The sequence below is a fragment of the Hevea brasiliensis genome, chromosome 8 (assembly GCF_030052815.1).
Source record: "Hevea brasiliensis isolate MT/VB/25A 57/8 chromosome 8, ASM3005281v1, whole genome shotgun sequence".
NCBI lineage: Eukaryota > Viridiplantae > Streptophyta > Magnoliopsida > Malpighiales > Euphorbiaceae > Hevea > Hevea brasiliensis.
Window position 1 is genome coordinate 45,116,412 of NC_079500.1, and position 23,864 is coordinate 45,140,275.

A 23,864-nucleotide genomic window follows, 5' to 3' on the forward strand; every position below is an offset into this window, starting at 1 on the left:
ATAGGATATGTTCTAGATTCAAATGTTCCTGGTCCCCTACCTCCAGAGGCCGCTCAAGAGGAATATGAAACTTTGGACAAGTGGAAGTAGCATGATATGAGAGCTAAGTGTTACATGCTTGCTTCCATGAGTAATGAGTTATAGAAGCAGCATGAGAACATGCAGAGTGCGAGTGAGATCCTCCTTCACCTACAAGAGTTGTATGGTGAGCACAGTAGGAATGCTAGGTATGAGATATCTAGGCAGCTGTTTCGCATGAGGATGTCTGAGGGACAGAATATTGGGGACCATGTCCACAAGATGATTCGGATGATTTTGTAGCAGTTGGAACATCTTGACTTCAATATGGATTTCCAACTAGAGACGGATTTGATACTTCAGTCCCTTCCTGAGTCTTTTGTGAATTTTGTGACAAATTTCCATATGACTCAACAGGAATGCACCTTAGCTAGTTTACTCAGCTGGTTATTGCCCAAAAGAATATGCTGGGCAATAAAGGAAAAGAAGTAGCTTTGATTGCATCTTCTTCTACTGGAAAGTCCAACAAGAAGAAGGGCAATAAGAAAAAGAAACCTCAGATTCCTGGTCCTTCTGAGAAAATAGCTAAACAAAAAGGGAAGACTAAAGCTGATGGAGGCAAAGGAAAGTGTTTCCACTGTCAGAAGGATGGGCACTAGAAAAGGAACTACCCAGAGTATCTTGCTTCTCTGAAAGTATCTTGCTTCTCTGAAGGACAATAAGGATAGACCTTTGGAAGGTATGTCCATATCTTGTTATTTAGATTCTGATGATACTCATAGTTCATCTACAGCTTGGGTTTTAGATACTGGTGCCAGTTCTCACATTTCTAATGATATGTAGGAACTAGCAAATAGTAGCAGCTTGCGTTCTCAAGATGTTAGAGTTCGAATTGGCAATGGCTCAACTGTTGAAGCTTTAGCCATAGGATCTAAATCTTTTTACATGTTTGGACATGTTTTGTGTTTGGATAAAATTTTATATGTACCTGATGCTTTTAAAAACATCATTTCTATACCTAGTTTGACTAGAAATGGCTATGAATTTCAGTTCACAGATGATGTTTGCAATATTTATTTTGGAAATAAATATATTGGTTTGGGTTATATGAATGATGGTCTTTATTATTTGGATAATAATGACAAACACAAAATGAATGCAAGTGGTCCAAATGAATGCAATGCCATAGTGAAAATCAACTCAAGTTTAAAATATATTTGGCACTTAAGGTTATGTCATGTTGCAGAAGATAGGATTGCAAAACTAGAGAAAATGGGGATTCTATCCTCATTGGGCTCTGAGCCTACTCCAACTTGTGAATCTTGCCTTCAGGGCAAAATGACTAGATCACCCTTTGTTGGACAAGGGCTAAGAGCTGAAAATATTTTGGTGCTAATACATAGTGATGTATGTGGTCCATTTAAAGAAATGGCTAGAGGGGGCTTTCATTATATTATTACCTTTACTGATGATAAATCAAGGTTTGGGTATTTGTATTTGATGAAATACAAACATGAATCCTTTGAAAAGTTCAAAGAATTTAAATCTGAAGTAGAAAATCAAACAGGAAAGAGTATTAAAGCTCTTCGATCAGATCGTGGAGGTGAATATTTGAGTACTGAATTTGATGAATACTTGAGAGAGCACGGCATTTTTTCCCAGCTGACTCCTCCAGGAACGCCACAACTAAATGGTGTATCTGAAAGGAGAAATCGTACCTTATTGGATATGATACGTAGTATGATGAGCTATACTGATATGCCAATATCCTTTTGGGGATTTGCATTAGAATCAGCTTTGTATATTCTGAATAGGATTCCATCAAAATTAGTTTCTTCCACACCTTATGAGTTATGGCATGGAAGAAAGCCAAGTCTTAAGTATGTTAAGATTTGGGGTTGTCCAGCTTATGTCAAAAAGCTAAACACTGATAAATTGGAAACCAGATCAGAAAAAGGTCGATTTGTTAGATATCCAAAAGATAGTTTTGGATATTATTTTTATTTGCCTACTTCACAAAAGGTTATGATAAGTAGAGATGCCACATTTCTTGAACAACAGTTTGTTTAAGAAGGTGGCAAAGGAAGGCAAATAGAGTTGGAATTGGAGAATTCTGATCAACCAACAGATCAGATGGATATAGATCCATCTAGTCAACCTATACCCATTGATGAAACATCTACAGCTGTTCCTCATAGAACAACCAGGGTATCTCACCCACCAGTGAGATATGGTTTCCTTCATGAAGAAGAACAAGAGTTGTTTACTCATGAAGAATTAGATCATGGAGATGATCCACTTACCTATGAAGAAGCTATATCAGATATAGACTCTTCAAAATGGATTGATGCTATGAAATCTGAAATTGATTCCATGTATAAGAATCAAGTTTGGGATCTTGTTGACCCACCTGAAGTTATTGTACCTATAGGGAACAAATGGGTTTTCAAGAAGAAAATTGGTTCTAAAGGAAAAGTAGAGACCTATAAGGCAAGGCTAGTAGCGAAAGGGTTTCGCCAAAGGCAAGGAATCGACTATGAGGAGACTTTCTCGCCTGTTGCCATGCTTAAATCAATTAGGATTCTATTAGCAATAGCTGCATACTATGATTATGAGATTTGGCAAATGGATGTCAAAATAGCTTTTCTCAATGGATACAATGGAGAAAATATTTTCATGGAACAACCTAGGGGTTTTGAATCCCAAGATGGTTCTAAGGTATGCAAGCTAAAGCGATCCATTTATGGGTTGAAACAAGCTTCGAGGAGTTGGAACATCCATTTTGATGAAGCCATTAAATGCTTTGGTTTTATCAAAAATGAGGATGAGCCATGTGTATATAAGAAGGTTAGTGACAGTGCTATCACTTTCCTTGTCTTATATGTGGATGACATACTATTGATGGGTAATGACACAGGTATGTTGACAACTGTAAAGATATGGTTGTCAAATACATTCTCCATGAAAGACTTAGGGGAGGCAACCTATATTTTTGGGATTCGCATCTATAGAGATAGAGCGAAAAGAATAATTGGTTTATCCCAAAGTCTATACTTGGAAAAGGTGTTAAAGAGGTTTAACATGCTTGATTCCAAGAGAGGATTGTTACCAGTGAGACATGGTATCCATCTTTCTAAAGAGATGTCTCCAAAGACACCTGAAGAAAGAAATAAAATAGCCAGGATTCCATATGCTTTGGCTATTGGAAGTTTAATGTATGCAATATTGTGTACTAGTTCGGATATCGCATATGCTGTTAGTTTGACTAGCAAGTATCAATCCAATCCAGCTTTGGAACACTGGATAGCTGTCAAAAATATCCTTAAGTACTTGAGAAGAACTAAGGATTTATTCTTGATCTATGGAGGTGGAGACTTGCAATTAGATGGTTATACTGATTCTGATTTCCAATCAGATATCGATGATAGAAAGTCTACATATGGATATGTGTTTATTTGTAATGGAGGTGCAGTCAATTGAAAGAGTTCCAAATAGAGCACGACTATAGATTCCGCTACAGAGGCTGAGTATATTGCTGCATCAGATGCTGCAAAGGAAGCTGTTTGGATAAAGAAGTTCGTGAGAGAAGTTGCAGTAGTTCCTTCCATTGAGTCGGCAGTTCCACTACACTGTGACAACAATGGAGCAGTCATACAGGCTAAGGAACCAAGGTCTCACTAAAAATCCAAACACATAGAAAGGCGCTACCACATTATCAGAGAAATAGTTGGGCGAGGCGATGTAGCCATGCAGAAAATAGCATCAGCTGAAAATTTAGCTGATCCATTCACTAAGCCTATGTCACAGACTCAGCTAGACCGACATTTTGAAAAGATAGGTCTAAGATATTGTAATGAATGGCTCTAGTGCTAGTGGGAGATTATTAGTAGTATGCCCTAGAGCATATCATTTAGTATGTATCTTGTACATATTTTTATTAATAAAAGGCTTTTCCACTTTTCCGTTTACATAATATATTTATGTGTAATAGAAAAGGTCCATTGATATTTTGTTAGAAATATTATTCTTAAGTTGTTAAGAATATGAGTGACATTATTTCTAGCACAAAGTATCATAAATAGGTTCACGATCGAGGATACTTCATAATAAGGACATGACTTATCCAGAAAGATTGTATTCATGTTTGTTCCCTAGTTATTTATATGAGATATAAATAAGATGGAATGGTGAGTCTCATGCCATATGACAAATATGATAGGTACTTATAAATGATAAGTAGGCTGAACCAGTGACACTTATGACAAGCACATGGAGTTTACTCTTGTCAATGTTTTGTCATAAATCATATCAGTGCATATAATCTTTAGACCTGAGATAGCACAGTTATCTTGTATATAAATAGTTTGAGTTTGATACTGCTTTCATACTTATACTGTGTATGGGTATATGGGCATGTGTTGGCTCCTACTAGTTATATATGGAGGTAGGTGTTGATCAAGATGGAATATGTTCCTCTAAGTAAATAGAGATAAAATCCTATGTTCATTTAATTGTTCTTGATATTTCAAGTTCCTGGCCAGGACAGATAGATTTAATTACAAAAGAGTTTCTGATGAGAAAATCTTTTTAATCAAGAACTGGAATTAAAAGAGAACATAATATTCATAGCAAATGTAGTTTGACATAAACCATGACTCCAGCTTGAGTTGTGATTTTATAACAGAGAGATTATAGTGCATGGTAACATATGATTGTAGGTTCTTTTAAGGTAAACCTTTTTACTAATTGGGTGTCCATGGCATGCTATGTTAGGTGTTAACTATGGTCTATGAGGTGCATAAAATGATTTAGTGAAATCATTTATGGTAAGAAAGTTCTGATGATATTAAGAGTTGATATCATGTCTCATTGCTAATTAGTGATGAGCCTAGGAAGTCACACACATACACAAGTAGTTACCTAATTAAATATGATTTAATTAATTAATTAAAGAGTTTAATTGATTAATTAAATAAGTTTGGTTTGCAATTAGATTGCAAAGTCCCTAGTATTACTTGAAACCAAATCTAGATTATTGGATGTATAGTATAAGTTAAATTTATATTTAAAGTGTTTAAATATGAATTTAATTAATGATAAATTAATTAATAGAGATTAATTAATTAATTTATATTTGATATAAATTAATTAGAAGAAGAGAAATAATTATTTTGGGTTAAGAACTCAAAATTAAGACATAGGGACATTTTGGTCATTTCGCAGTGTGACATGTGGCACCATGAGATGGTGACGCATGGCATTACACATAAGCTTGCCAAATGTCTTTTAATCATGTAAGATGATTAAAATTAAGATTAAATATAGGTTTGACACTTGGCACAATGTGATTGGGTCACTTAAACCTAGAGCTAATCAAAGGGTGACATGTGGCAAGGGTTTTATGTGTTAACCTAGCTATATAAGTGTTATTATGAGAAAATAAAAAAACAACCAGCAGCCACACTCCTTTTTCATGCCATTTTGAAGCTCTCCCTCTCTTCCTCTTCATCTCTCATCAATTCAAAGAGATTAGCCATCAATCTCTTGAATTAAAAATACAAGAAATTGTTTCTAGTGTCCTGTTTACATCTCTAATATCTTAAAAGGCAGAACTTGAATTTCTAATTAATAGAAAAAGCTTCAGAAGCTGTTCAAGGGCTGCCATAGGTGTTCTTTGTGTGGACAAGCTAGAGGGATAACATTTGGTGTCCTGAAGACGAATCTCAAAGGCGCAAATACGCTGCAGTGCATCAAGAGGTTCGTATAGTCATTCTTGATTTAATCTAGGGTTCTAAATTAATCTGATTAATTTTAAAATCTTAAATGGCAAATATAGATCCAAAAACATATTAAAAGAGTTTTAATATGCTATTTATTATTGAAATAAAATAGTTAAAAATAAATCTTACATGATGCATGTGACCCTAGGTGAAAATTTTTGAATTCAATGGTATAAACTTATGTTTTTCACGCTTCCGTTCCTTCATGAATTACCAAACTCCATCTACTGATAACCCATTAAATACATTACAAGGGATTTTAAATGTTTTCTTACTTTTTTTTACAGTGGTGAGGACTATTTACAGGTGTTAAATTTTTTTTTAACTGAAGTGAAACCAGATAACATATTTAAAGTATTAATAATTTCTGTAAAAATTTTGGCAGAGTGCCATCTGTATTTTGAATAAAATAGTTCTTCAAAAACCTGTAAAAAGCACTTCTAATATTTTGTTCAATCCCCAAACTCCAATATGTAATCAACACAATAAGTTTCTCAACATTTGCCAACTCAAATCCATAATAATTTTCCAGTGTTTTCAAAAGCTGAGATAAAAGAAGTATATCACAATATTTACAAGCCAAAATAATTTACAAATTTAGTTTACCACTTTAATGTACAACTTTAATGTACAATTTTAATTTACAACTGCTCAAAACCAAGAACAATATGTACATATAGTGAACATACATTACAACACAAAATACGAAATATGGTATACTCAATATACCCGGTGAAATCTCAAAATGTAGTACAAGCAGCCTAGTTTGCTGCCCTGTCAGTCTGTCTACCTGCGACAGTAATGAAAATGTATCGCTGAGTAAAATTTACTTAATGGTATACAATAACAATTTGAAATACGATATATAAAACTTTTATTGACAATTTACAAATTAAATAATTCACAATTCCATCTCACAATTTACAAATTTCATATAATACAAATTTAATCAAATAATTGAATAACACAGTTTTGCTAATCAATGACCCCATTTGATCAAATAACTGAATAACACAGTTTTGTCAATCAATAACACAATTTGATCAAATAACTGAATAACACGGTGTTGCCAATCAATAACACAATTTGATCAAATAACTGAATAACACGGTGTTGCCAATCAATAACACAATTTGATCAAATAACTGAATAACACAGTTTTGCCAATCAATAATACAATTTGATCAAATAACTGAATAACATGGTATTGCCAATAAATAAGACAATTTGATCAAATGGATGAATAACACAGTGTTGCCAATCAATAACACAATTTGATCAAATAACTGAATAACACGGTGTTGCCAATCAATAACACAATTTGATCAAATAACTGAATAACACAGTTTTGCCAATCAATAACACAATTTGATCAAATAACTGAATAACACGGTGTTGCCAATCAATTACACAATTTGATCAAATGACTGAATAACACAGTGTTGCCAATCAATAACATAATTTGATCAAATAACTAAATAACACAGTTTTGGTCATGACACAAAATTTTTTCACACATGCCCTGTTGTACACGACGACAAGGCACACTCACCTCAATAATCAAAATCAATGAGGGAGGAAGCTAGCTAGATAATGAATACTCATCCACACTCACCTCAGACTGACAAGTCAAAGAGGGAGGAACATGATCACACTCACCCCATAAATGGAGGAGGAATATAGTAATATTGTCATGCTAAGTGTGAATCAAAACAATTCCAAATCATAATATTTCATATAAACCACAAATCACATTTTATCTCAAATTTTCCATTTGCAAAGTAGGTAACACAATAATTTCCAAATAATATTCCCAAAGCTAAAACAATAAAAAATTATTCATAACTCATTTCTCCAAATAAATTTTCTGGTAAAAGCAGTGAATATAAAAAGTATTGTGCACAGACACAATTTAAAACTATAATGTTCAATTAAATTTTTAAGTAGAAAATGAGAAATCAAAATTATTGTGCACAAACCTCTGATATATGCCTCTTGGCCCTGACTCAGTGTTCCTTACACTTCTCAATATCCTTTTTAACTGAAACACACAATTTAAAGTGTTTCAGTACTCAATGAATTTGTTTCTAACAATAAAATCTAATATTTAAATTTTCTTGGTACTATTCCCTTCAATTCATTTCATTAGTTAACCTATAATGTTGACCCTTGATGCACTCTAAGTGAATTAGGTTTAATGTTACTAATATATCACATTTTATAGCCTTTTAGTGTTGGTACATGTTACCAAATTCATTTTTAAGTATATTGCATTTTATTGCAATTTGCCGGATTTTGGTATACTAATTTGACCTAGCCGGATGACTTAGTTCCCTCAGTTTTCGAGTTTTGGTCCAAACTACAAACTTGTAGGTCTATGTCTTATTGCACGCGGGGTAAAATTTTAGGTCATTCTGAGTTGTGTAGACCAAGTTATGGTCAATTTACCAATGCTGGACAGAATGCACCAAAATAGTAACTTTAGATCATTTTTAGGTCACTTTTGGTTCGGCCAGTTTTGGTACCTGAACTTGTGCAAGCTATTTGGATTGGTTCTGGCCATTTCTGGGTTTTGGTGTCTTCGTAAGAATTGTAGATATATGTCTAAACTATACATGGTAAAAATTTCAGGTCAATTGAACCTGTTTTGTGTAAGTTATGGTCAAAAAACTAACTACTGCCCAAATGGTTAATTTTCAGGCTTTCAGGTCACTAATCCAGATTTGGTCATTTTTCAAGTCACCTTCTAGGTAGAATTTTGGTAAGCTTCCTTCATGAAAGTTGGCACATTTTGTGCCTAGTTTCACCTCTAATTGGTCTCATACCAATTGGAGTCACACACTTAAGGTTCTAAGCCAAAACACACACTGCCCTACTACACACTTCTCATCACTTACCAATTACATATTCAACACTTACCAAACTACTTCCTTCATGCCAATTCTGATTTGTACCTTACCATTAACACATTTAACAACACATTTTGGTCATTTTGGACAACTTGTAACCATTCTCAATATGCACACTATAACATAGAATTTTTCAAAGTCCATTTACTCCATTTAACCACATGAACATACCCCATTTACATACCCAATTCCAAACCATTATACACATATCCATGCTGCCATCAATAACAACATCTTAAAAAACCATAAACAAGTAAAAACAAGCTACATATACTGAATTTCCATGGCTTCCAAAATGTACATCTCCATTAAAACATCAAACTTAAAAAATTCTTCCATAAATCAACTGCCCACAACCTTGGTTACACTTTTAATGAAACAAGAATTGAAAACACTCGCTTACCACTTTTGAAGCTTGATCAAAACCTCACTAAACTTCTTAAAATTGCTATCAAACTCTTCCTTGCAAGGTAAGGATTAACTTTAAAGAAGAGACTTAGTGGAAAGGAGGGCTCCAAGTGTGTTGCATGGAGCTTCACTCAACGGCCATGGAGGTTTCTCTCCTAAAGGTTTCAGCTGGTTTGATAAATGGAGAAGATGAAGAAATATTCTTACCCAAATCTGCTTAATGGTCCACTTTGAAGATGTTAGTGGAGCACTAAGATCAATTATAATGTTTGTTTATTCCAAGTTTCTAATTTCCCACATTTTCCTCCTATCTTTTGCTATTTAGATTATGTACCACCATTTTAATTTTTTATGACATTTTCTTAGTGTAATATCATGTATTTTTAATGGATATTTAGGTCAAAAGAAAAATCAGGATGTCAAATGATCACAATGCCCCTATTCAGGTTGCATTCCTAATTTTTCGGTAACACTGAGTTTTGTCGTTTTCTTAATTTCTCGTTTTTCTTTGTACTAATTAATTAATTTTTTTTTGATATTTCTAAGGAAATTTATACTTCAATAAGTCTTTAATTATGTCTTGAAACTAAATTCTGAGGGTTCCCTGCAGTCCCGAGGTCGGCTATTGCTTGCACCGTAAATTTCCTGTGCGGTCACCTTTCGCTGCAGTGCTGGCTCATTTAACTTAGTTTCATTTCATTGCTATTATTTTTCCTTTGTTTTTCTTGTATTTTACTTTCTTTTATTTCATTATTTTATTTCTCTTCACTAAGATTTAAATATAATTCCAAGCATCTTAGTTGTCTGGACTGACACTGTCACCGGAACAGTAAAACGCACTACCGAACATAGGGGTGTTACATGAGTACTGAATTTGATGAATACTTGAGTACTGAATTTGATGAATACTTGAGAGAGCACGGCATTGTTTCCTAGCTGACTCCTCCAGGAACACCACAGTTGAATGGTGTATCTGAAAGGAAAAATCATACCCTATTGGATATGGTACGTAGTATGATGAGCTATACTAATATGCCAATCTCTTTTTGGGGATTTGCATTAGAATCAGCTTTGTATATTCTGAATAGGATTCCATCAAATTCAGTATCTTCCACACCTTATGAGAAATGGCATGGAAGAAAACCAAGTCTTAAGCATGTTAAGATTTGGGGTTGTCCAGCTTGTATCAAAAAGCTGAACACTGATAAATTGGAAACCAGATCAGAAAAGGGTTGATTTGTTGGATATCCAAAAGATAGTTTTGGATATTATTTTTATTTGCCTACATCACAAAAGGTTGTGGTAAGTAGAGATGCCACATTTCTTGAACAACAGTTTGTTCAAGAAGGAGGCAAAGGAAGGCAAATAGAGTTAGAATTGGAGAATTCTGACCAACCAACATATCAGATGGATATAGATCCATCTAGTCAACCTACACCTATTGATGAAACACATATAGCTATTCCTCGTAGAACAACCAGGGTATCTCACCCACCAGTGAGATATGGTTTTCTTCATGAAGAAGAACAAGAGTTGTCTACTCATGAAGAAGTAAATCATGGAGACGATCCACTTACCTATGAAGAAGCTATATCAGATATAGACTCTTCAAAATGGATTGATGCTATGAAATCTGAGATTGATTCCATGTATAAGAATCAAGTTTGGGATCTTGTTGACCCACCTGAAGGTATTGTACCTATAAGGAACAAATGGGTTTTCAAGAAGAAAATTGGTTCTGATGGAAAGGTAGAGACCTATAAGGCAAGGCTAGTAGCGAAAGGGTTTCAGCAAAGGCAAGGAATCGACTATGAGGAGACTTTCTCGCCTGTTGCCATGCTTAAATCAATTAGGATTCTATTAGTAATAGCTGCATACTATGATTATGAAATTTGGCAGATGAATGTCAAAACAGCTTTTTTCAATGGATACATTGAAGAAAACATTTTCATGGAACAACCTAGGGGTTTTGAATCCCAAGATGGTTCCAAAGTGCACAAGCTAAAGTGATCCGTTTATGGGTGAAAACAAGCTTCGAGGAGTTGGAACATCCATTTTGATGAAGCAATTAAGTCATTTGGTTTTATAAAAAATGAGAATGAGCCATGTGTATATAAGAAGGTTAGTGATAGTTTTATCACTTTCTTTGTCTTAGATGTGGATAAAATTCTATTGTTACGTAATGACACAGGTATGTTAACAACTATAAAGGTATGGTTGTCAAATACATTCTTCATGAAAGACTTAGGGGAGGCAACCTATATTCTTGGGATTCGCATCTATAGAGATAGAGCAAAAAGAATAATTGGTTTATCCCAAAAGCCCATACTTGGAAAAGGTGTTAAAGAGGTTTAACATGCTTCATTCCAAAAGAGGATTGTTACCAGTGAGACATGATATCCACCTTTCTAAAGAGATGTCTACAAAGACACCTGAAGTGAGAGATAAAATGGCCAGGATTCCATATGCTTTGGCTATTAGAAGTTTGATGTATGCAATGTTGTGTATTAAGCCGGATATCGCATATGCTCTTAGTTTGACTAGCAGGTATCAATCCAATCTAGGTTTGGAAAACTGGATAACAGTCAAGACTATCCTTAAATACTTGAGAAGAACTAAGGATTTATTCTTGATATATGGAGGTGGTGACTTGCAATTGGATGGTTATATTGATTATGATTTCCAATCAGATATCGATGATAGAAAGTTTATCTCTAGGTTGTGTTCATTTGTAATGGAAGTGTAGTCAGTTGGAAGAGTTCCAAACATAGTACCACTGCAGATTCCACTATAGAGGGCGAGTATATTGCTGCATCAGATGTTACAAAAGAAGTTGTTTGGATATAAGGAACCCTGGTCTCACCAGAAATCCAAACACATAGAAAGGCGCTACCACATTATCAGAGATAAAATTGGGCAAGGCGATGTAGCCATGCAGAAAATAGCTTCAGCTAAAAATCCAACTGATCCATTCACTAAGCCTTTGTCACAAGCATAGTTAGACCGACATTTTGAGAAGATGGGTCTAAGGTATTGTAATGAATGGCTGTAGTGCTAGTGGGAGATTGTTAGTAGTATGCCCTAGAGCATATCATTTAGTATGTATCTTGTACATGTTTTATTAATAAAAGGCATTTTCACTTTTCCATTTACATAATATATTTATGCGTAACAGAAAAGGTCCATTGATATTTTGTTAGAAATACTATTCTTAAGTTGTTAAGAATATAAGTGACAGTATTTCTGGCACAAAGTATCATAAATTGGTTCACAATCGAGGATACTTCACAATAATGACATGACTTCTCCAGAAAGATTGTAATCATGTTTGTTCCCAAGTTATTTATATGAGATGTAAATAAGATGGAATGGTGAGTCTCATGCCATATAACAAACATAATAGGCACTTATACATGATAAGTAGGTCGAACCAGTGACATTTATGACAATCACATGGAGTTTACTCTTGTCAATGTATTGTCATAAATCATATTAGTGCATATAATCTTTAGACTTGAGATAGCACAGTTATCTTGTATATAGGTGGTTTGAGTTTGATACTACTTTCATACTTGTACTGTGTGCGGGTATATGGGCATGCGTTGGCTCCTACTAGTTATATATGGAGGTAGGTGTTGATTAAGATGGAATCTGTTCCTCTAAGTAAATAGAGATAAAATCCTATGTTCATTTAATTGTTCTTGATATTTCAAGTTCCTGGCCAGGACAGATAGATTTAATTACGAAAGAGTTTCTGATGAGAAAATCTTTTTAATTAAAAACTGGAATTAAAAGAGAACATAATATTCATAGCAAATGTAGTTTGACATAAACCATGACTTCAGCTTGAGTTGTGATTTTATAACAGAGAGATTCTAGTGCATGGTAACATATGATTATAGGTTCTTTTAAGGTAAACCTTTTTACTAATTGGGTGTCCATGGCATGTTATGCTAGGTGTTAACCATGGTCTATAAGGTGCATAAAATGATTTAGAGAAATCATTTATGGTAAGAAAGTTCTGATGATATTAAGAGTTGATATCATGTCTCATTGCCAATTAGTGATGAGCCTAGGAAGTCACACACATACACAAGTAGTCACCTAATTAAATATGATTTAATTAATTAATTAAAGAGTTTAATTGATTAATTAAATAGGTTTGGTTTGCAATTAGATTGCAAAGTCCCTAGTATTACTTGAAACCAAATCTAGATTATTGGATGTTTAGTATAAGTTAAATTTATATTTAAAGTGTTTAAATATGAATTTAATTAATGAGAAATTAATTAATAGAGATTAATTAATTAATTTATTATAAATTAATTAGAAGAAGAGAAATAATTATTTTGGGTTAAGAACTCAAAATTAAGACACAGGGGCATTTTGATCATTTCGCAGTGTGACATATGGCACCATGAGATGGTGACGCATGGCATTACACATAAGCTTGCCAAATGTCTTTTAATCATGTAAGATGATTAAAATTAAGATTAAATATAGGTTTGACACTTGGCACAATGTGATTGGGTCACTTAAACCTAGAGCTAATCAAAGGGTGACATGTGGCAAGGGTTTTATGTGTTAACCTAGCTATATAAGTGTTGTTATGAGAAAATAAAAAAACAACCAGCAGCCACACTCCTTTGTCATGCCATTTTTAAGCTCTCCCTCTCTTCCTCTTCATCTCTCATCAATTCAAAGAGATTAGCCATCAATCTCTTGAATTAAAAATACAAGAAATTGTTTCTAGTGTCCTGTTTACATATCTAATCTCTTAAAAGGCAGAACTTTAATTTATAATTAATAGAAAAACTTCAGAAGCTGTTCATGGGCTACCATAGGTGTTCTTAGTGTGGACAAGCTAGAGGAGGTAGGTGTTGATCAAGATGGAATCTGTTCCTCTAAGTAAATAGAGATAAAATCCTATGTTCATTTAATTATTTTTGATGTTTCAAGTTCCTGGCCAGGACAGATAGATTTAATCAGAAAAGAGTTTCTGATGAGAAAAATCTTTTAATCAAGAACTGGAATTAAAAGACAACATAATATTCATAGCAAATGGGGTTTGACATAGACCATGACTCCAGCTTGAGTTGGGATTTTGTAACAGAGAAATTCTAGTGCATGGTAACATATGATTATAGGTTCTTTTAAGGTAAACCTTATTACTAATTGGGTGGCCATGGCATGCTATGCTAGGTGTTAACCATGGTCTATGAGGTGCATAAAATGATTTAGAGAAATCATTTTTGGCAAGAAAGAGTTCTGATGATATTAAGAGTTGATATCATGTCTCATTGCTAATTACTGATGAGTCTGGTAAGTCATACACATACACAAGTAATCACCAAATTAAATATGATTTAATTAATTAATTAAAGAGTTTAATTGATTAATTAAATAGGTTTGGTTTGCAGTTAGATTGCAAAGTCCCTAGCATGGCTTGAAACCAAATCTAGGTTATTGGATGTATAGTATGAGTTAAATTTATATTTAAAAGTATTTAAATATGAATTTAATTATGAGAAATTAATTAATAGAGATTAATTAATTAATTTATATTTGATATAAATTGATTAGAAGAAGAGAAATAATTATTTTGGGTTGAGAACTCAAAATTAAGACACAGGGCTATTTTGGTCATTTCACAGGGTGACATGTGGCACCATGAGATGGTAACACATGGCACTACACACAAGCTTGCGAAATGTCTTTTAATCATGTAAAATGATCAAAGTCAAGATTAAATATAGGTTTGACACTTGGCACAATGTGATTGGGTCAATTAAACCTAGAACCAATCAGAGGGTGACATGTGGCAAGGGTTTTAAGTGATGACCTAGCTATATAAGTGTTGTTATGAAAGAGTAAAATGTGTGGCTTCTGTTTTTCTTTGGTGCCGCCACCCAAAGAACATCTCCCCTCTTTTCTTCTTCATCTCTCATCAATTCAAAGAGATTAGCCAACAATCTCTTGAATTAAAAATACTAGAAATTGTTTCTAGTATCCTGTTTACATCTGTAATCTCTCAAAAGGAAAAACTTGATTTTCTAATTGGTTGGAAAAGCTTTAGAAGCTGTTCAAGGGGCTGCCATTGGTGATCTTGGTGTGGAAAAGCTAGAGGGACAATATCTGGTGTCCTAGGCACATCCCAAAGGTGCCAAATACACTGCAGTGCATAAAAAAGGTTAGTGCACTTGTTCTTGGTCGAATCTAGGGTTCTAATGAATTAATCTGATTAATTCTAAAATCTTAAATGACAAATCTAGATCCAAAACATATTAAAAGAGTTTTAATATTCTGTTTATCATTGAAATCAAATAGATAAAAATAAATCTTGCATGATGCATATGACCCTAGGTGAAAAATTTTTGAATTCAATGATATAAACTTGTGTTTTTCATGCTTCCTCTCCTTCAGTTGTGTAGGTTCAATTAGTGCAAGGCTAATTGGACATGAAATTAGATACATAATGGCACAACTTTGATGAAGGAACCCTGCCCATAAAACCACAATAGAGTGACCTAAAAATTTACCAAATCCGAGTAACACACATTCTACCTGGGCAAAATGACCAAATGAATAATATTTATTCATTTAGTCATAACTCAGTGTAGAAAAGTCCAATTGACTTGAAATTTATATCAATGAAAAGTTTAGACGATTTAGAAAAACTTTTATGTAGAACACTAACTTAAATTTTGGACTTAACCAAATGAAATTGCTAGCCAAATTTGACCTACCAAATCTGGCAGAACTAGAATTGCCTAGAAATTCTGGGTACAAATCAATCCAGCCAGTTATGGTAAAATGGACATAACTTGAGTTACAAAACTCCAAATGGAGTGATTCAAAAAGGAAGTTAAAGAAGACACATAAAGGAACAACTTTGATGAAGACAAGTTAGCTAAATTATCACTGTAGCTTAGACCAATGGAACAGTAAGCTTAAGGCATAAAATCTAAAAATTTCATATAAAAAACAATAAGCTTTGAAATTGTATTTGTTAGTAGTATGCCCTAGAGCATATCATTTAGTATGTATCTTGTACATAATTTTATTAATAAAAGGCATTTCCACTTTTCCGTTTATATAATATATTTATGTGTAATAGAAAAGGTCCATTGATATTTTGTTAGAAATATTATTCTTAAGTTGTTAAGAATATGAGTGACAATATTTCTAGTACAAAGTATCATAAATAGGTTCACAATCGAGGATACTTCATAATAAGGACATGACTTATCCAGAAAGATTGTATTCATATTTGTTCCCAAGTTATTTATATGAGATATAAATAAGATGGAATGGTGAGTCTCATGCCATATAACAAATATGATAGGCACTTATAAATGATAAGTAGGCCGAACCAGTGACACTTATGACAAACACATGGAGTTTACTCTTGTCAATGTTTTGTCATAAATCATATCAGTGCATATAATCTTTAGACCTGAGATAACACAGTTATCTTGTATATAGGTAGTTTGAGTTTGATACTGCTTTCATACTTGTACTATGTATGGGTATATGGGCATGTGTTGGCTCCTGCTAGTTCTATATGGAGGTAGGTGTTGATCAAGATGGAATCTGTTCCTCTAAGTAAATAGAGATAAAATCCTATGTTCATTTAATTGTTCTTGATGTTTCAAGTTCCTGGCCAGGACAGATAGATTTATTCGTAAAAGAGTTTCGATGAGAAAAATCTTTTAATCAAGAACTGGAATTAAAAGAGAACATAATATTCATAGCAAATGGAGTTTGACATAAACCATGACTCAAATTTGAGTTGGGATTTTGTAATGTAGAGATTCTAGTGCATGGTAACATATGATTATAGGTTCATTTAAGGTAAACCTTATTACTAATTGGGTGGCCATGGCATGCTATGCTAGGTGTTAACCATGGTCTATGAGGTTCATAAAATGATTTAGAGAAATCATTTATGGTAAGAAAGAGTTCTGATGATATTAAGAGTTGATATCATGTCTCATTGACAATTAGTGATGAGCCTAGTAAGTCACACACATACACAAGTTATCACCTATTTAAATATGATTTAATTAATTAATTAAAGAGTTTAATTGATTAATTAAATAGATTTGGTTTGCAATTAAATTGCAAAGTCCCTAGCATGACTTGAAACCAAATCTAGATTATTGGATGTGTAGTATAAATTAAATTTATATTTAAAGTGTTTAAATATGAATTTAATTGATGAGAAATTAATTAATAGAGATTAATTAATTAATTTATATTTGATATAAATTAATTAGAAGAAGAAAATAATTATTTTGGGTTAAGAACTCAAAATTAAGACACAGGGCATTTTGGTCATTTCATTACAGGACACGTGGCACCATGAGATGGTGACACATGGGATTACACATAAGCTTGCCAAATGTTTTTTTAATCATGTAAGATGATTAAAATCAAGATTAAATATAGGTTTGACACTTGGCACAATGTGATTGGGTCACTTAAACCTAGAGCTAATCAAAAGGTGACATGTGGCTAGGGTTTAATGTGTTAACCTAGCTATTTAATTGTGGTTATGAAAAGAAAACATAACCAGCAGCCTCTCCTCTCATTTGTCACGCCACTTTGAGCCTCTCCAGCTATTTCTCTTCATCTCTCATTAATTCAAAGAGATTAGCCATCAATCTCTTGAATTAAGAACACTAGAAATTGTTTCTAGTGTCCTGTTTACATCTTTAATCTCTTAAAAGGCAAAACTTGATTTTCTAATTAATAGAAAAAGCTTTAGAAGCTATTCAAGGGCTGCCATAGGTGTTCTTGGTGTGGACAAGCTAGAGGGACAACATCTGGTGTCCTGAAGACGAATCTCAAAGGCGCAGACACGCTGTAGCACATCAAGAGGTTAGTGTAATCGTTATTGATTTAATCTAGGGTTCTAAAATTAATCTGATTAATTTTAAAATCTTAAATGGCAAATACAGATCCAAAAACATATTAAAAGAGTTTTAATATGTTGTTTATCATTGAAATCAAATAGATAAAAATAAATCTTGCATGGTGCATGTGACCCTAGGTGAAAATTTTTGAATTCAATGGTATAAACTTGTGTTTTTCACGCTTCCGTTCCTTCAGTATTGGGAACCAATGCCAACAATTTTAGGATATCAAATGTGATATATTATTGATATTAGGACTAATATACCTATTGTCTATGAAAAAGTCAACATTTTAGTGGACTAATGGGATGAATATTAACTATTGAACTTCAATTGTAAAGAATTTCATATTTAAAATTGTAATATGCCCTAGTAGGCCTAGTGTGATTGGTTTGGATAGGTTGGCATGCCAATAGGGTTCTTGTGACACTCCTTACCCGTCTGTAGTGTAGCAAAGCAAGATATGCCACACAGTATGCCGGAGCACCATATCTTATTTCATTACAATTTACTCTTTCTTGATGTATTTATTTATTCATTTATTAGTCACTACGTGAAATTTATGTCATTTAATTTATTTATTAAAATTATGAATTAATTTAAGGTTCTGAAAATTTAACAGAAAATTCGGTAGAGTGCTGGCTAAAAATAGAGAAAATAATTCTTTGGAACCTATGAAAAAAAAACACTTCCAATATGTTTTCAATCATTCCCAAATTTTATTTGTATCACATCAATTTACAACAATTTCTTAATAATCCCTCCATTTGTCATTCATTCATTTCACATCATCATCATGCTCAAGTCATAAATAAATTCTCACATGGTATTTATAATCACAAAGTTACAAATACTTACATTAATACAAAATTATATTACATTTATTTCAAATACACATGATAAAATAAGAGTTTAATTACAAAACTTACAAAAATCACAAAATACAAAATGGGACCTAGTGTCCTACCAATGCACTGTAGCTTGTGAGGTGACATGGACACTATGCAGAACTGTGAAGGGCCTTACTCAGTCTGTGGTCTACTGGGCTCTCTATCCAAATCTTCAGTACCTATGCATTGCAAAAGCGATGCGCTAAGCATAAAGCTTAGTGGTGCCAATAATATAAGAAATAATAATTTCTAAATATTGTATTAAATGTTTCCCATCCTTTCCCTTCTCTGTTTTCTGCCATCTTCTTTTTTAGCAAAGTGGTATATTGGCGGGAAACTAGTAAACGCTTGAGCCCTTCATTGGTGGAAGGTAGAGCAACTTCTAGACATAACACGACGTGCTACTTTTTATATACTTCATTCTCAAGTGGTATCAGAGCCAAGTTAGTGGTAGAAGTGGTCATAAGTTCTAGTGAAACCAAAGTCGCTTATCCTACAGCCGGAGAAGTCGAGAGAAAGGCGTGTTAGGCAATTGGAGTAGCATCGTTGACAGTGATCTAGAACAAATGGACAAACTATTCTCTAGCTTGTCTGGTAGCTCTAGGAGTGCTAGGTTCAAAGAAAAGGAAAAGAAAAAATCAAAAAATAAAGAAATATTATTATTGTCTTTCTAAGTAATTGGAAGTTGCCTCCCATCTCTTCTAATCTTATCTATAAATCTAATATTAGTTTCCGGTTTAGGTCTGATTATGTAGTGAAAACTGTAGAACAAGCCTTTCCTATCCATGAAGGATTACATTCCAGGATTTTGTTTTCTGAAGATCTTTTAAAAAAGCATCAAAAGGAATATTCCTTCATATAGGAATGATTCAAGTTGCTCTTAAACCTACAACTAGGCTAGGATTAAATACCTCAGCTTTAATTTGTGTCTGAGACAAGAGACATAATAACTTCAATGATTCCTTATTAGGAATAGTCAAATCATCTTTATGTGATGGCCCGATTTATTTTTCATGCTATCCCAATTTTACTTTGTCTATAGATGATCCTCATATCATGAAAGCTTTATCTTCGGATATTAAAACGTCTGGTTATGACATGTTACTAGGATCTAAAAATATAATTCTTATTTATAGAATTCATTACAAGGCAATGAACACCGTAGTTCCTAACTTAAGGGAAGAAGCCAAAAAAATAATTTCTCCAAAAGGAACCACAACCTTCTTTGTCACAGACTTAGGAAAAGGAAACTTAATAGTTCTAAAATCCATTGAGTGGGAATAGGTTAAACTACCTAAAAATTGGATATTAGAAGAAGTAATTCCTCCTAAGAAGGAAGAATCAAGTGACCTTGAATCAATAGTAGAAACGAACCAAGGAACTGTAGCAATATCTTTTGCTAGGACAAGGTCAAGACATTCATTCTCTGGTAGGATGGTAATTTCAGAACCAATCCTACCTAGATCTTCATTATCAGGAATAGAACCTTTGGGAAGAACAAATTCAATGGGAAGAACAAATTCAATAGGAGGAACCCAAAGAACTAAAGAACAAGTGGCCTAGCCTTTGTATAAGGGCCTGAGAAGTATCCCTTCGAGCACAAAAAATACAATAGGCCTTAAAAGGCTTGAAAGCCCAACTCCATCAGATATGGGCTATGACAAAGAAAGTCTGAAACCTCCATATGAAATTATGGCTTTAACCAGGGAAGAAACTCCATTTGAAAAATGATTTCAAATGAACTTTTCAAAAAACCAATAAGACTCTTATTTGCATGAGTATTCTTGGTATCAGCAAAGAGGAGGAATTAAAACATTCCCTAATTTTTTAAAATATATGCTTGCTTGTAGAAAAAAACCATTTCCCGATTTTGAAGATAGGACGTTCTTAACAACCCTAGAATCATCTTACAGAAATTTTGTTACCTCTAAAGGAAAACTCCTAATAGGAATACATCCACCTTTGGCCAAAATATCTTATAGGGTATCAGAAGGCCAACAGTTAAACAGAGTGGAAACACAAATTCAAAATTTTAAATCAAGGGATTATCATCTAGAGAAGGGAAAAACCTCTAAAACCAATATACAGAAAAGGGTTTTATTTAAACCTATGGAATATGAAAAATTAAGCTTAAAATTAGCTAAGGAAGATCATTCAGAAATGACAGAAGAATTAACTAAAAGGTTAACTGAACTAGGATTAGATTCTAAAAAGAAATCTATAGCTCCTTTAACTAAGGATCTTGATATGATTGAAGAATTAACTAAAAGATTAAATAATCTTAATCTAGCTCTTTTAATTAAAAAGGAAGAGTCAGAAACTTCTGAATCTGAGTCATCTAATGAAGATGATAACACAGAAATTAATAAGATCGAATCAATTCTAAAAGAATCAGAAAACCCAGTGGAAATAAACAGGATTTTTTACCCTAAACCTAGGGCCACAGTAGAAATGAAGCCTTATTAACCTAGGCCATCTCCAATTAATTTACAATTTGAAGATATAAGTTATAATTACATTCAATATGATGGAACTTCAATTGTAGAATGGAACATAGATGGACTTTCTTATTATCAAATCAAAAATATTATCTAGTTTATGACCATGTACGCCATGGCCGCAAGAACCAAAGGAAATACTGATAAGGCAATAGCGAAAGCCATTATAACTGACTTTACAAACCAACTAAGAGGTTGGTGGGACTTTTCCTTATCTAAAGAAGGAAAAGCGCAAGTTCTTAACACTATCAAAATAGAATTACGAACTGAGGGTGCCACTATGGTAGGCATGCACTTCACAGGATTGGCTAGCTTATACATGGATAGGTCTCAGGAACAGTTAATGAACTTAAGATGTCCTGATCTTTCTCATTTTAAATGGTATAAAGATACCTTTTTTGCCCTTATCTTTACCAGGGAAGATAATCAATTTGACTTTTGGAAAGAAAAATTTCTTTCTGGGTTACCCTCGTTATTTGCTGAACGAGTTAAGAAACAAATTAGAGACAAAAATGATGGAGCCCTTCCATATAACCATTATACTTATGGAGAACTAGCCTCAGAAGTAGTTTCTACAGCAGTAGCATTATGTAATGAATTAAAAATTCATAGACAAATGCAAAAAGAAAAACTCACTGGTAAAAGAATACTCGGTGATTTCTGCGAACAAATAGGACTTCCACCCATAACTTTTCCTTATAAAAGAAAAGTTAAAGGGGTTAAGAGAGTAGGAAAAGGTAAAAAGAAAACCTATAATACTAAAAGGTATTATAAGAAAGAAAAGGGTGAATCATCCAATAGGAAAACTCTAAAAAAAAACAAAATCTTCTAAAAAGAAGAAAAAAGATTTTGAAGTAGTCTGTTATAAATGCGAAAAACCAGGACCCTACGCTAACAGGTGTAGAGTAAAATAGCAAATACAAGCTCTGTCAATCGATGAAAGTCTTAAAGAATCATTGATAAAAATATTCTTAAATGATAGTGAACCTGAAGACTTAGAAGTTAATGCGGTAGACTATACTTCTGAAGAATCTTCTAGTGAATCTGATAAACAATCAGAGTGTGATGGGAACTGTGACTATTACAAGTCACTATGTACCTTAAATGGTTTGTGTGTCTTAACTAAAGAAGAAGATTTAATCTTAGGTCTTATAGAAAAGATTGAAGACCAGGAAGAAAGACGAAATAAGTTAAAAGAATATTTAACTCTGTATAAGGATAAAAGTCCTTTAGAAAAGAAAATAGAAGAGAAGAAAAATCCATATGATCTTAAAGAAATTATGGAAAAAATTAAAGCGGCTAAAATGCTAAGAGAACTTACAATAAAAGAATTATGACAAGAAACTAATTCGGTAAAAACTGAATTCCATCACTTAAAAGAAAGAGTAGTTTTACTTGAAGTAAAAAATGAATCTCCGCTAATAGCTGAGCAAGAAGAAGAAGAAGAAGATAAGGTTGAAGATAATACTAATAGTATTAATAACCTTCATTATGTTAATAGAATAGATCGAGTTGTCACTCACAAATGGCATACAAGAATTACCATAGTTGTTCAAAAGGAGTACTTATTTAGTACAATAGCTTTAATAGATTTAGGTGCTGATTTATGCTGTATAAATGAAGGATTAATACCCTCAAAGTATTTCTCTAAAACTATAGAGGAGTTACATACAGCAAATAGTAGCAAGATGAGTGTTAGGTTTAAATTATCCGACACTATTATCTGTAACCAAGGAATATGTTTTGAAATCCCCTTTATTTTAGTAAAAGGATTATCTCATCCAGTAATATTAGGAAACCTATTTTTACACATGTTGTACCCGATTAAATCAATAACAGAATAGGGAATTGTTTCTGAAATAGAGGGAAAAGGGATTATTTTTGAATTTATCTCCTTACCAATAGAAAGAGAAATTGATGTGCTTAAAAGTAACATCAAGAATAAAGAAAAATTTATAAATTCTCTAAAAAGAGAAGTAGGATACAAAACCATAGAAGAAAAGGTTAATGAACCTATAATACAAAGAAAAATCAAAAGTTTACATAATGAAATGCTTAACAGCATTTGTGCTGACATTCCTAATGCTTTCTGGGCTAGAAAAAGACATATGGTTAATCTACCATATGAGCCCGACTTTGATGAAAAAATGATACCAACTAAGGCTCGGCCCATTGCAATGGGTCCAAGACACCTAGAAATCTGTAAACAGGAAATTGCTAACCTCGAGGCAAAAGGACTTATTAGAAAAAGTCAAAGCCCATAAAGCTGTCCAGCTTTTTATGTTGAAAATGCTGCTGAATTAGAAAGAGGAGTTCCTAGACTAGTCATCAATTATAAGCCTTTAAATAAGGCCCTTAGCTGGATTAGATATCCATTGCCTAATAAAAGAGATCTATTAAACAGACTCTATGAGGCCCAAATATTTTCAAAGTTCGATATGAA

General features: G+C 33.2%; 1 protein-coding gene across 1 annotated transcript; it reads left to right on the forward strand.

The window, feature by feature from the left end:
- Positions 1 to 21,536: 21,536 nt before the first annotated feature.
- LOC110644076 (uncharacterized) lies at positions 21,537 to 22,758 on the forward strand. Its single transcript, XM_021796690.2, has 2 exons — positions 21,537 to 22,186; positions 22,404 to 22,758. The coding sequence occupies exons 1-2, from the start codon at positions 21,537 to 21,539 to the stop codon at positions 22,756 to 22,758; spliced, it is 1,005 nt and encodes a 334-aa protein (XP_021652382.2).
- The last annotated feature ends 1,106 nt before the right edge of the window (positions 22,759 to 23,864 follow it).